This window comes from Oryzias melastigma, linkage group LG15 (genome assembly GCF_002922805.2).
Source record: "Oryzias melastigma strain HK-1 linkage group LG15, ASM292280v2, whole genome shotgun sequence".
NCBI classification, from domain to species: domain Eukaryota; kingdom Metazoa; phylum Chordata; class Actinopteri; order Beloniformes; family Adrianichthyidae; genus Oryzias; species Oryzias melastigma.
In genome coordinates, this window is record NC_050526.1 from 6444611 (window position 1) to 6458692 (window position 14082).

Genomic DNA, 14082 nt, shown 5'->3' on the forward strand with positions numbered 1-14082 from the left:
TGTGGTATAAAAAAGAGGAAGGGATAAACAGAAGTCACTGCTAAAATGAAAGCAAAAGCAATCAAGGGAGAAGAAGGAAAGAGACTATGGCGCCGATAAGGACGGACGATGGATGTGGGTTTCGGTCATCAGTTTGATGGACTGGAACCGCCTCCCTTCATGGATTTGAAGGTTGTTTGTCTTCTTTCTGAAGACTAATCATCTTTTAAGAGAGCAAAGAGGAGAACGGAGAGCTTAGCTGTTGTCATGGTCAAACTCTGGAATCGTAACCTTAATCAACTCTATTAGTTTCAGTGTTAAAGGAGAATAACTGTTAATGAAAAATCATATAAGCATTAGTGTATTTATGTTTCAAAGAATTTCCCCAAGTAGCTAGCTTTAAACAAGACAAGGGAACACTTTTTTATTCTTTTTTTTTTCCTGCTAGGAACTGCTTCCTGCAAATTTGTCACCTTGTTATAATAAAAGGTCAAACGCTGCCTTTTTTTTTCTTTTTTTCAAAGCCGGTGATGTCTCTAAGATATGCACAAAGTGCCCTCAGATGTCACTGCCAGTACCTATTTGAGACTCGGAGCAGACACTGCCACATGAACAATCCACCAAGTCTGTACAAACGGGACAGCTGGTAGAGGAATAACTTTTTTTTTTTTCTTAAGAGGGGTTTAATTCCATAGGAAGCATTTTTTTAAACTTTGATTTGCTGTTTTTTTATTTCTTTTTATTATTATTTACCATTAAAGTTGATTGGGCTATTTACGTCAAATGTTTACATTTTTCTGTTTTGCTGTCATCTGTAATACAGGTTAAGGTGCTAAAACGACAGACATTTGTGCATAAGGATTTTCGACCGCTGTTGCTATGATGGAATGCTGATTCTGGATCTGTGGTGCAATAAAAATGGCATTATATCTGCAAACCACGGGCGGCGTATAAACCCCTTCATTATTTCCCTCCGTATAGGAAAAAAACAGTCCACCTCGTAAAGCTCGTCAGCCAGGCCGTTCTAGGGTTACACACCTCACCAACTTCAAGTACTATGCTTTACTCCTTGAGCTGCCTTTACTTACTATTAGATGCAGCTCTTATCTCAAACTAAGTTTTGTGGCATATTTAATTCATAAAGGGACTGACTGGAACTGCTCTGGGAGGGTTTGTAGCTGCAGGCTCTTCTTTATGATGGCCACCCTGGTTCATTATAGATGGTTTCTTTTACTCCTCTCTGAAACGTTTAATGTTCTCCGTCCAGATTTTGCATGTTCAGACGTTCAAAGGAGCGTCTCATCTCTCAATCTTTAATGTAAGTCATGACACGAGGACCAAGCATTTATGTTTCATGCCATTCCTCGTTTGGATGCACCAATTGCTTAGTTGGGGGTAGTATTTTTACCAGAAGTCTTCATGACATAAATAGGGCTGGGTTGATGAGATTGATTAATCGATTTGAATCGATCAAAGCTTAATATTCGATCCACAAAAATAGAGATCGATCAAGCACATAAAGCTAAAATCTGCTAGCTTGATGCTAACGTTAATGGAATTTCCCATAGAACAGCTAATGCTAACACACTACATGACCAACTTTATATACTCACTCGCATGACTTTTCCAAACTCTTTTAAGAAACATTTTTTAAAGTAACCATTTGTGGTCCCAAACTACAGTTTTTTACTCATTTTTTGTTTATTCTTCTTGAAAAAAGTGTGCTGCTATAGTGTGAGCTCCACCTAGTGGTCAAACTGAAACGCCCTCCAGGAGAAGCAGAACAATGTTAATGATCTGAACATTTTTGCTTCTTCTTTAGAGATGTAACACTGTGTACTGTCAACAATCTTATCAATAATTTCACTAATACACTATACAGTATGTGAACTGGTTTAGATTAATATAAATATATTTTAACCTTATAGTAGATTATTGATGTATTACTAAAAAAAGTGTCTAAATGTGTAAACTCATAATTGAATTTAGTAGATTGAAAGAATAGAAAATAAGAATCGAATCAATTCTGGAAATAATTATTATTGATACCCATCCCTAGACATTAAAGCTGAATCTGAATTCTTTCCCTACCTCTCCAATTAAAGGGGCATTTGAAGAAAAAGGAGTGTCCAAAATAGTTTTTATGGGTAGAGTAAAGGGACTTTGAGTTCTGTATCCCTCCGCCGGTAGGGTTAGTGTTAGGGTTAGTCCAACCAAACTGGAATTTTCCAAACTGCCGTGGAGGAGAAGCGCTTAGCTTCACGTAGGTGCACTGTTTTAGCATGACTTTTTTGAAGTCATGAAACGGAGCGCTAGCAGCTACACGCTAATATAGTTGGGGCTGCTTTTGGGCAGTGGTAGGGCAGTCGACTCCTGCCTTGCCTGCTCATGTATCGTAGTGTCCTGGGGCAAGACACCTAACCCTGAATTGCCTCTGGTGGAAGGATGGTGCTAGTGTTTGGCAGCGAATCCAATAGGTGAATAGGTGGATGGGTTTGGGACTATAAAGCACTTTGGGCCTTTGAGGAAGGTAGAAAAGCGCTATTCAAGTATTTACCATTTGACCGGCGACTATTGATGACATCATCAAGTGGGAGTAAAGTCCTAATTTGAAGACACTATTTTTTCATATCTCTCTGTTAGGGGTCAAAATTCAATGAGTTGCTATGTCTCATCATTGCTCCGCTACTCTTTTTACATCCCATAATGCAACAGTGGCCTTTTTGATCCAGTTGTTCCACTCCGACCTATTCAGACTGATGAAACTCAGAGCGAACCAAAGCTCAGTGCGATTGGAAACGAACCGAGACCACATCAAAAGATGGGTCCAAGAGCGGCTCCGGTCCCAAACCAGGGTTTGACTGAAAGTTTCTTCCAGAAGATCAGGGGAAAACAAACTCTGGTTCACTTTAAGTGAAATGAATGTTTCCAGTCTGAATACACCCTTAAACACATAGTGCTTATGGAACTTGTTCTTTGGCACTTAGCTCCACCTAATCTATTTGCATTCACGGCGTTGCTGACCTGCGCCGGAGTTCATTTGTAAGTCAACAGAGACACTCGTTTTTATGCAGTTTAGAGTTTGCTCATTCAGTCAGCAGCGCAGTTTAGGTGAGTTTATGCGCATGCCAAAAAAGGCAGACTAAGGAAATAAAGCCAAGTGTGAAAGTACTCTTAGTCTCTTTAGATTAAAGATCTCGAACTGAATATAAATTGTTTTCTTTTAGTCTAAAACCAAACTTTTTTTTTTTTTTTTGCACAAGATCCCCACAAAACTTGAGTCAGTCGGTTTGAGTTAAAAACCTACAATTAACTAGAACTTGAAAGACGGCAAACCCACATGGACACTTCTGCTTTAAAAAGAAAAAATCCCCAATCCATTGCATCATTGACCTCCTGTTTGCTCAATCGACCTTTTAAAAAACATTCCTGGACTTTCCATGTCTTTGCTGTCCTCTGCTCAGCACACACAGGAGCAAACTGCAGCATTTTAAGTTGAAAATGTTTTAATTGAGATGTAGAAACAGTAGAAAAATGCATAATATTGCACATAATCAATAAATTGCACTTTCTCAAGGTACAGCTCTTTGCAGGGATATCGGTGACCTGAATTATGTCATCTGTAGAATCTAAGATGGAAGGTGTTTGTTTTCATGACACTTCTTGTACATAAATGTAGTTTCATTCAGTTTAGAGCAAAAATTGACTATAAATTCACCTGCTTTGAAACAAGTTCTATCATTGCTACATCATGTTTGTTTCACTATTCGGTTAATACATGATCAAAGCTGGTGGCTGCAAGGTTTTCCATCAAAGTGATCACAACCTTAGCTCCATATATAGCCCTTCACATCTTGCTGCAAGTTGAATATACAGTTTTTTGTGTGGGTTAATAAGAATTTTGCAAAAAACAAAAAAGTTACTAAATGTCATTTATATTAAAAAGATAAATCAATATTGCAAAAGACCTCAGGAGAGGTGTTGACGGCACATGAAACAAGCAACTTAAAAGTGGATTTGTTTCACAATGTCATATCAGCGGTTTGCTGTGACCCAATGAGTGGCAGAGAGGCAAGGCAACCTCCGAATGAACTCAGCAAAAATGTCAAAATACCCTTTTGCTTTTGTAAAGCACAAATCAAAGCTGAAACAAGGGGGTTTCATAAAAATACTCTGCCACAGAAGAAGTAGTCAAAACACCATACATATTGATTTTCAAAAATCTGATACTTGATTTACTTTTTAAATACAGTACCTGCTTCAAGATAAGGGTCCCAGCATTTAAGTCACATTATATATCACAGTACTTTGTCAGAAGATATTCTAAAATATAGAATCTTAACCTAAGGGTGATAATTACAGGATGAGTGAGGCAAAGTCGGTTGGCTCCAATGAGAAAAGAAAACAGACTGAGTCAGTTTTTAGCTAAGGCAATAAGACGTTCAGTCGGACAGAAAAAATGAACACCATGCAAACAAAAACTGGTGCCTGATGCGGTGGATAAGTGCAGGGCTGGCGTATTGTCCCGTCTTTTGATCCCCTCAGAGCTCGGATGTTTGTGCTTTGCTGGAGGTGAGGCTGATGTTCGTTGGGATATGAAAGCTTCAGTCTCATGTCTGACTCCCCTGAAGGAGCTTCCTTTTGTTGGACAGTAATGATTTCCTCTAAAGTAAAAAAAGCAAAAAAATATTAAGCATTTAAAATATACTAGAAACATATATTTTTATTAAGAATCTCACCTAGCTTTTAAAGGTGTTGGTTCGGTCCAGCCAACATGTCCGTGAAACTGTGAAAATGTTTTATCTTAACTGCCAGTTCAGCCACAGTTTAAATGGTTATCCATGTTCCTGGGTTGGAATCCTCCAGCTGTTTATTCCTTAAACCATTTGAGAGTAATTGCAGTAGCTGTGTGGCCAATAAAATGGCAGCTTCCGAAGCCTTTGCTGGTTTATTCATAGGAACCAGAGTTTCCACCGGGCATGCTTCTTGGATTCTGACTTGGACTTTCTTTTAGGGGTCGATGTAAACACCTCGTTGGAATAAGGCAGAGCGGGCCACTGCTGGCTGTCCAGAGGACAAAGTCTCTTCATCAGTGGTCTTAGCTTATCCTCCTGAAGCTTAAAGTCCAGTTCAACACTTGAAGACAAAAGGAAAACCGATTATTAGAAGACTGTGAGTAGTAACATCATTATTGTCCATGTTCTATACACAGGCTTCAAATAAAACAGCTTTTTCTTACATTTTTATTTTAAAACAAACAAAGAAAAACCATAAAAACAGTCACACCTTTCAGTTTTACTTATTTATTTAGTATATTTCTACCACATATCCACCAATAAACACATCTAACAAACGGCAGTTAGGCCAAATCAGTGACTCTATGGATTAGTGCCTGTTTCATTTTTGTTCTGTAACATCTGACAATAGTTTCTGTCAGTCAAACAGCTGTGCGAATTTGAGCTCTAATAAAATCAAAATGACTGATATATAACAAAAAAAAATCTCCTCCAAGTTGCTATGAATAATAATACCAATTGTATTCTTCAAGGAGATTCTTAAATAATGTATAAAAATATTTTTGATACAGAATCTAATCTAATTCTGTAACCTGCAACATTTGGTACTTCTTAGTTTGAGTTCAGTTTGGAGTGAATGATGGGACTAGATCAGGCATAGGTAAACTACAGCTATGCAGCCCGTCAAACTATTTAATTTAGCCACCCAAACTTGAATAAATTAAATTGATAATCCTTATTTATGTCTTAATTTTTGTGTAATTCTTTTGAGGTGCATAAAATAACTCTGCATTTATGTGCTGTTGCAAGATTTACTTGTTTTCTGGTGCTCATGCGTTTTCTGAGCTAGACGCCGTTTTTTCCGATCGTCCCAACAGCACATGGATGCAGCATTTCTCTAAGTTTGCATTTTTCCCTGAATGACTTCCACCCATGGGTGCAATTGGCACTAAAATGAGAGAACATGCTGCAGTAACGTCAAAAGTTACATTTTAAATATTACTTTTAAATCAAAATTAAAGTTTGATTTTATCCAGATTCCATGATATTTCTTTCTCATATGAGGTGGATTACCAAAACATTTTCTCCTGGTCAGCCCTTTTGAAATGTTTAAAACCCTTTGTGACAAACAGGTCAAACATGGTAAACTGCAGACACACCAGGCATGTAACATGCATTTAGCCCATGGTATTCACACTGGACAATCAGGTTGGGGCTTCTTCTTCTTCTTCTTTTCTTTATCTACAGTTTACTAATGCATATCCACCATCCACAATTGAAAGAGGTTTGCTATGAAATGGTGAAAAAGTGGAAATCTTGCAAAGGCTTCTTCTTTCACAACTTTATTTTGACATATTAAATATTTGGTGTCTTATAGTTTCAGTCACTTTCACAAACCACAATCATTAATTTCTCCTCCATGATCAATATTCAAACAGTTCGCATTTCCGGGAATGAAAAGGGACCATCCACTAATTGTCTCTGATTGGTCAAGGCTTAACCTGGTTGTGCTATCTTATGGGGTCAATATGACCCAAGCCTTGCATTGACGTGTTCTCTATCCCATGACAAATGTGGATGAATGTGGACAGGATTTTCTGTCTGCCACGGACACCAGTGAAAATCAAAAATCATTTAAATAAAAAGTTCTGTCTTGAGGGGTCCAGATGACCCCACTCCTAACATATATATACTTAGGAAAGGGGTCACCAAACTTTTCTTGTGAGGGCCACATAACTGTTTTCTTCTCTGATGTGGGGCCGGGGTCTGTTTGTAGAAAACGTGCAGAAATCACAGCCTAAATGTAAAGATTTACAGCTTTTCACATAGCTAAATTAAGAATCGTGGATTTATGTAATATTCAAAGAAAAAAACAATACCAAAACATTTTAAGAACTAAATATATAGCATTACCTTTAATAATGTTAGTGTAAATGCTTTAAGCTGAATGTGGCTGTTGAAGATGCTAGTGCTAATAGCTGAAGATGCTGAAATTGAGAACTAAAAACCCTGAAGCTATGAGCTAAAAAAGTGGAAGTTGACAGCTGAAATGGCTAAAGCTAATAGCTGAAAACGCTGAAGCTGATAGCTAGTTAAAATATTTGCGAAATGGCAAATTAGCCTAAAAAAATGAAAAAAGTAGGTATTGCAAAAACTATATTTGCATCTATGAGGGCTAAGCAAAGCACAACTATATAAATGTATATATATATATATATATATATAGGTCCTAGAAACCATAATTTCTCCACATGGGGGCCCAATTACCTTTATAAATCAACTCTTACTGAAAAGAAGAAATTCTGCATTTAATCTGGTTGTTTTTATAAAAAACTGTTGAAGATCAATATACAAAAAAAACATTGCCGAAATGCCACAAAAACTGTATTGCAAAAAAATGTACAAAAAAGGTCAGTCATTTTATCACGCTTTGGTAATCAAAATATTTATGAGGCTGGAATGAAGGTGAAAGTCTTAAATGCAAAGACACACAGAAACCCTGGCAGCACGTATTAGCTGCTGCATAAATCCATAATTTTAGAACCACTCAGCGTAATATATTTTGTTTGCATCCTCTTGGTATTCCCTGCAGTAAAAGGGCTTTTCCATGCTGAGATTATATTAGAGTTTGAAAAAAAGGAGCCAGAATGTGGGTTGTTCATGACATCAGACCTTCACATCAGTGGAAGTGTAATCCCGGACTGGTGATCACGTGATCCTGCACCATAGCTGAACTCTGATTAAATCTCTCAGGCCTGAGAGGAATGTGTGACTTAATCCCATATAAATGAAACCATCGAAGGACTGAGCAGATCCTGATTAACCGCCTCTATTCAAGCAAGACAAACGCACTATTCTCCACTTCCTCTCACTTGTTGCTATTGATTTGTTTTTATTTATCTTGCGGACATGCATTAATTTAAGAAATACAATAGAGATAATTGAGACATCTGATACAGCACTAACTATTATTGGGACTTTCGCAGACTCAGAGGAATTTCTTTGGGTCTCTGTCACTGCGAAGCCTGCTTAACACCCCGCACGGAAGTGACTAGCATGACTTACGGAGCTCATTCCTGTCAGTCGGAGGATTAAAGTCAGGAGACAGGACTAAAGCTGCAGAGAGAGATGACATCTGACAAGGCAAGGTCAAACATGTAGTTCTTTTCTCGTCTGCAGGCAGACAAATGGACATTAAGGTACAAAGCTTGCCTTGATGGGGCAACCGCGTTGATGGGCTGTGTAATTAGTTCTCCAAAGGTTATGTTCAGCTCAAAGTGATGAAATAAAACCGGGAGCTGTCCTCACCCCTACGATAAATGTCAGTTAAGAGCAGATCTCTATAAGAGACCTAGCAGATGGTCGGATATAGGAGTTTATTGCTCCTTAAAATATAATTTTTGCTTTTTTACGTTGATTCAAATCAAACATATTCTGCGGCTCTTTCTTTTGTGTGTACTTTTATCATCCTCCCACTTCAAATGAAAGCTAACACGGAATTGCAAACACTGAGAAACTCAATTTTCTGAGCCGAGTGAAAGTGTTATCTTGGCAGAACTGCTGTTTTCTGCAGTATGCATGGCGCACCTCTTATTTAATACTCATCGTTCCGTTTCCTCCTGCGCTTATCGCTGTTTGTATCTTTTGTTTTTATTGGCGCTGAAAAGAACTCTGCATCTTCAAGCCCAGATAGTGTTGACAAAGAGCGGAGGAGAAGGGAAAGGAGACCGACAACAATGTAGTGCAATGCAGAGTGGCCCTAGCAATTATTGAGCAATTAATCATTTGGCAGATCGCTGCGTTTGCTGGGGGAATGCCTTGGTGGGAAGCCAGACGCGCCTCGACGCGGATGCCACTTGGGAGCAGGTGCTTCAACGATAAAAAAAAGAAAAACTTCTATCTAGGATCATCTTTGTTCACAGATTGAAGCGGTCAGAGACGGGGAAGCTTTTCTAGGTCATTCGGTAAAGCAGATTAATCATCCCTTTAGCGATGTGCAGTGTGAGTAACTGTTGCTGTGATCAGCAGCGAGCCTTTTGTTTGTGGCGTGTTGAGCACCATTCAATAACGGCTTCTACTGGGAGGGATGCTGCTGATCCAAGATGTCTGTAGGATGGCCTAGTCTGTTTATTCAGCTGCTCCTTTCTGTGGTTGCTGCTGCTGACACCTTTCAGCACAAAGTCACTTCCCCTTTCATGGTTCTGACACTCGCAGCTCAGGCTAGGAGAAAAAAAATATGAAAGATTTAGATCTTGGTGGCCAGGAGACACAGGACATCACGGATTCATTTATCATTTCATCCACAGACAGCTCAAGTAGAAAATTACCATGTTTGGTGTACACGACTGAAGAAATCCTTCCCCCCTGCTCTGTGTCCGCTAAAAGCAGCCACTGTCAGTTACATAGTTTTCTGCTTCACAGACACACGGACAAGAACTCAATCACGCAAATGAGAAATAACAGAATGAGCCCTCTTTGAAATCATGCACCAAAACAACCTCAGTTCCCCTTATCGCAGCATGACGCTCACACGATCATCAGCATCTGATTATGTTGAAATGCCCTTCCACGAACTTTCGAGGATTTTTTTTCCTGTTAACTTGGAAAATGGCGTCATTTAATCCAAACGTTGGCTCTTTGTCAACTGGGGAAACAAGAATAGAAACTCCTAAAGCTTTGATCCGAACGTGGTTTAGACATGGGATTCTTGGTGTTGTACAGTCAGCGGTAGCCTTGTGTAATTTGGGACTATTGTTAATCTTGTTTGAAGAACACATGCAGATCATGTTGGAAAGAGAACAAAAAGGACACACACACCCCTAATCCTTAAATCATGTGATAATTTTAGTAGCTTGAATAGAATGATCAAGCGTCTTTTTACCATGGGGGGTATAACACTCATCTATGGAGCTTCCTCTGATCTACAAAACATGGATTCATTTTCTCAGTTCTCAAAAACATCTTAAAACTTACCTTTTTCAGTACATGACATTTTAACTTTTTATTGTTGTGTTTTTTTGCTTTTATTTATCTTATGTACTGTGAGGTAACCTTGACTGTCAAGAAAGGTGCCATGTTAATAAAATGTATCATTATTATTAAAAAACTATTACAATCAGAAATATGCATTTCCTACAGTAATGCTAGGTTTCTAGTGAACCTGGTTGCTGAAATTGCTGAAGCAATTTACTCTGATTGCTGAAGGGATTTGATGAAAATGCAAAAGCTAATTGCAAAATGGAAAATTAGCTAAAAGACCTAACATTTCTTTAAAGAACTATGAAAAACTGCTGAGGTTGGCCTAAATTTTTGAGAAACTGGTAATAAGCTTTCTTAAAGAATCTTAATACATGCTAATTTCGCAAGAAAAACATAGCGTGTAACTTATATACGAGCTAAATTAAAATTAGTTCAAAAACCTTAGCAGCATATCGCTAAAATACTAGCGCATCTCCAAAATCGCCTAAAATGCTCAGTAAATGCCCAAGTAGTTAAAAACGTTAGCCTATTGCTAACATATTAGCTAAACCCAAAAGTAGCCTAACTGCGGGCTCACACGGCTAGCGCTACAGCTCAGATGTGATGCAGTAGCGGTCTAGCGGTTCAGCAGATGGTTAATATTGGCTACTGGATGGCTGCAGCCACAGGCTCTCACACGATAATCTCGCCCCTATGTCCGGCAAAAATTTGAACCCAGCGAAACAGATTTGCCGCGCCGCAGAGACCGAACGTGATCATCTGAAGTGGGATTTAAAGACTGCGGCACTTGCATCTGAGCTGTAACGCCAGGGGTAAAAAACCCCAGTAGATAACAACTTAGCCAAAAACGTAAGCAAATTGTTAAGTTTATTAGACTCAAAAGTAGCCTAATAAACCCCAGTAGTTAACAAATTAGCCGAAAATGTTAGCATGTTGCTAAATTATTAACTAAATTCCAAAGTACCCTAACAAACCTCAGTAGATAACAAATAAGCCTAAAATATTAGCTAGACTCAAAAGTAGCCTATCAAGCCTCAGTCATTAACAAATTAACCAAAAATGTTAGCATGTTGCTAAAATATTAGCTTAGCTCAAAAGTAGCCTAAAAAACCTCAGTAGATAAATTATCCAAACACATTAGCATCTTGCTAATATATAAGATCATTTCCAAATTAGCATAAAAAACCTAATTTGCCAAATTACTCAAATGAGCTAGCATAATGTTAATATAACAGCTAAATACAAAATCATTTTACAATTACTGTAAATGATGGTTTTAAAGTGCACAAAGTTTCTGAAGAATTTATCATTCACTTGCGATAAGGCATATTTTGCTCAATATTTCAAAAACTATTACATTTATGAGTAAAAGCAGTAATGAACGAGGTAAATGTTTTGATACCAAGATTGCTGAAATGTTTGGAAAGGAGCTGGAGGATCACTACAGTGTGCATTCACACAATTACTTCAGCTGCATCTGCGGATACATTTTTTAGCTTGAATAATGTACCGTAAACCAGCAACCCAGGAGGATGCTTCTACTGCATCTATTTATTTCTGCTCAGGATTGTACTATTTGCTCTCAGGATTATTTATTTCTTTCAGGGGAGGGGAAAAAATAAAAATGTTCTCAGTCAAGAAGAAACTTGCTACAGTGAAACAGTTTAATAAAATGAAACAAAATATTTTCCCCTTTTTTTGTATGTCACTGAATGAAAATGGATGTATTTTCTTATTAAGTTGATGGTGTTTATGTGTGATATATAAGGCGGTAAGAATAAAAGACTCAATTCTCTCTGCTGTGACAGACAGTGTCATTTAAGTGAAAAATTCGAATTGTAGTCGTAATTTATCAGCTGCAAGTTCAGTCTGTCCATTCTTATTTTACCTACACTAAATGTACAGCCTGCCCTGATTGTAGAGGTGATGGATGAGATGCTGCTGGAAAAAGGGTGGGAGGAGACTGTCAGGGGACAGAGAGCGCCTGGATGCCATCCACAGATTGACTGCAGGAGCCGACAGAGTCCTGAGACTGTTGTCACGTGCAGGACTTTTCTGAAACTCAACAACAGCAGGGGGACGGATTATCTCATTAAAAAAATAAAATCAAATAAAACGCATAAGTGCTGTCTGCATTTTGAAGGGTTATCGGTCCCAACTAGACTGTTTTGGCTGGTTTTAATTAGCCTCTCTATTCTCAGAGCTCCTCTTCATCGCACTTCTGAACTGTTTGCTCAGCTATACCATATAAGCAGTTTAACTCTGTGGATAAACTTAACTTTAATACCAGAGGGGGTGATAATGGGATCAGCCACACACTCATTTTATGAGGAAGTTTATGTGGCAGAAGGGGAATACTATGCAAATAAATATATACGTTTTGATTTTGAAACATAATCTGGGTTAAAAGGTTGTTTTAGCTGTCTTTGTCTGACGAATGCTAACGGCACACTTAGCAGATTATTGTACGAGTTGCTTTGGCAAAGCAAGAAGGAGTGGGATTGATTAGTCCTCTGCCTCAGGATGCAGCTCCGCTTTCATTTACTGTTAAAATAATTAGTGAGATTAACTGAGAGAAACAATTATTGAATAATAAAGACTGAACAAACTCAATGATAGTTTCCTAATTAATTCACAGTCTACATATTGGATTCTCCTTTTAATTTTTCTTCTTTTATATGCTACATCCTTAATGGCAACAGAGGGATAACTTATTTTAAATGTTCATATAATTAATTAAAATTAAATATTTCACTGATATACATAATAAAAATGAACTTAACAACACTGAAAACAAGAAAAACTAAAGTTAACCCATTAAAAAATGCCTAAAACCCTTAAACTTGACTTAATCTTGTAGAGTTTTTCAAACATTATTCCTACTTTGCAGCCACAAAGTCACAAATGATAAAATAATAAATTTAAATGACTTGACGGAGACATAAAATTTAAAACCAGAACATTTATCTAATATGTCCCATGATTTAACTTCTACATTTGTTTTATGAATCTGTCTGTTAAAGATGTGTGAATAGAGGTTGTTTTTGCAAATATATGTATTATGAAACTATATATAATTACTAATTGCTATTACTTAAAGTTAAAATTATTAGTAATTCTTAATATGGCAGAGAAATGCATTAAACCATGTGCAAAATAAAATGTGATTGTTTTACATGAAGGAATACTAAAAAAAAAGAAAACAAGAAAAAAAGAAAGAATAGAAGAAAATTAGAAAAAATAGAAAGAATAATAACTTTCCCTAGCTGGAAAAAAAGATCAAAACCTCCCATTGACATAATTTGACAAAAAAGCGTGAGCAGAGAGAAAAACCTAAGTGTTCCTGTATTGCATTAATACTTAAAAAATAGATACCGTATTTTTCGGACTATAAGTCGCACCGGAGTATAAGTCGCAGGGGCCAAAAAATGCATAATGAAGAAGAAAAAACCATACATAAGTCGCACTGGAGTATAAGTCGCATTTTTTTCAAGTAATTTATTTTACAAACTAGTTGAAAAAAACTATATGACATCATCCTGGAAGGTAAGTTATAACATTCATAAGTGAATAGAAAACAGGCTGAATATGTGTCAACACATATTCACATATTAGCATCATGAAAAAAACGAAAAGGTGTAGCATTTATATAACATAACAGTTTTATTTAACTATAGCCTCAAGAACTCATCAACTTTGTATCTTTACTGTAATTAATTGCACGCAATCTCACTCCATATCACTAAATCCATTAAATTCTTAGTCCTCTGTTTCACGTCTGAATAACTAAAGTAAATAAAGTAATTGCATAGATCACCATAAGAGGGCACTCTAGACTTACGGTCCATATCTCATCATTAAAAATTCGTATATAAGTCGCACTGGAGTATAAGTCGCAGGGACATTCAATCTATGAAAAAAAACGCGACTTATAGTCCGGAAAATACGGTAATCGCCAACCATTTGTCACAAAAATGTCATTAATGGGGGAAATTTTACAAAATTGCCTGTTAAAGCAGCTTTTTGGGATTTGCAGGAGCTCTGAAACATGTTAACAAGACAAGTGATGCCTGAGAAACTATTCAAGAAAGGTGTTTTTTTATTTAAA

The 14082-nt window shown here is 37.3% G+C and overlaps 1 protein-coding gene across 7 annotated transcripts in view; it reads right to left on the bottom strand.

The window, feature by feature from the left end:
- Positions 1 to 3219: 3219 nt before the first annotated feature.
- Positions 3220 to 14082, bottom strand: part of insyn2ab (inhibitory synaptic factor 2Ab) — a 45287-nt gene continuing 34424 nt past the window's right edge. For 4 of the 7 annotated variants that reach the window (XR_004949165.1, XR_004949163.1, XR_004949164.1 and 1 more), the window contains 3 exons: positions 9054 to 9215; positions 4719 to 5115; positions 3220 to 4643 (listed from right to left, as the gene is read on the bottom strand). Coding sequence is in view for 1 of the 7 variants with exons in the window: in XM_036215495.1 (XP_036071388.1) it covers positions 4932 to 5115; positions 9054 to 9215 (346 nt within the window). In the remaining 6 variants the exon portion in view is untranslated. Of the gene's footprint in view, positions 5116 to 9053; positions 9216 to 14082 lie in introns of all 7 variants that reach the window. The other 3 variants (XR_004949168.1, XR_004949167.1, XM_036215495.1) reach the window with 2 other exon arrangements.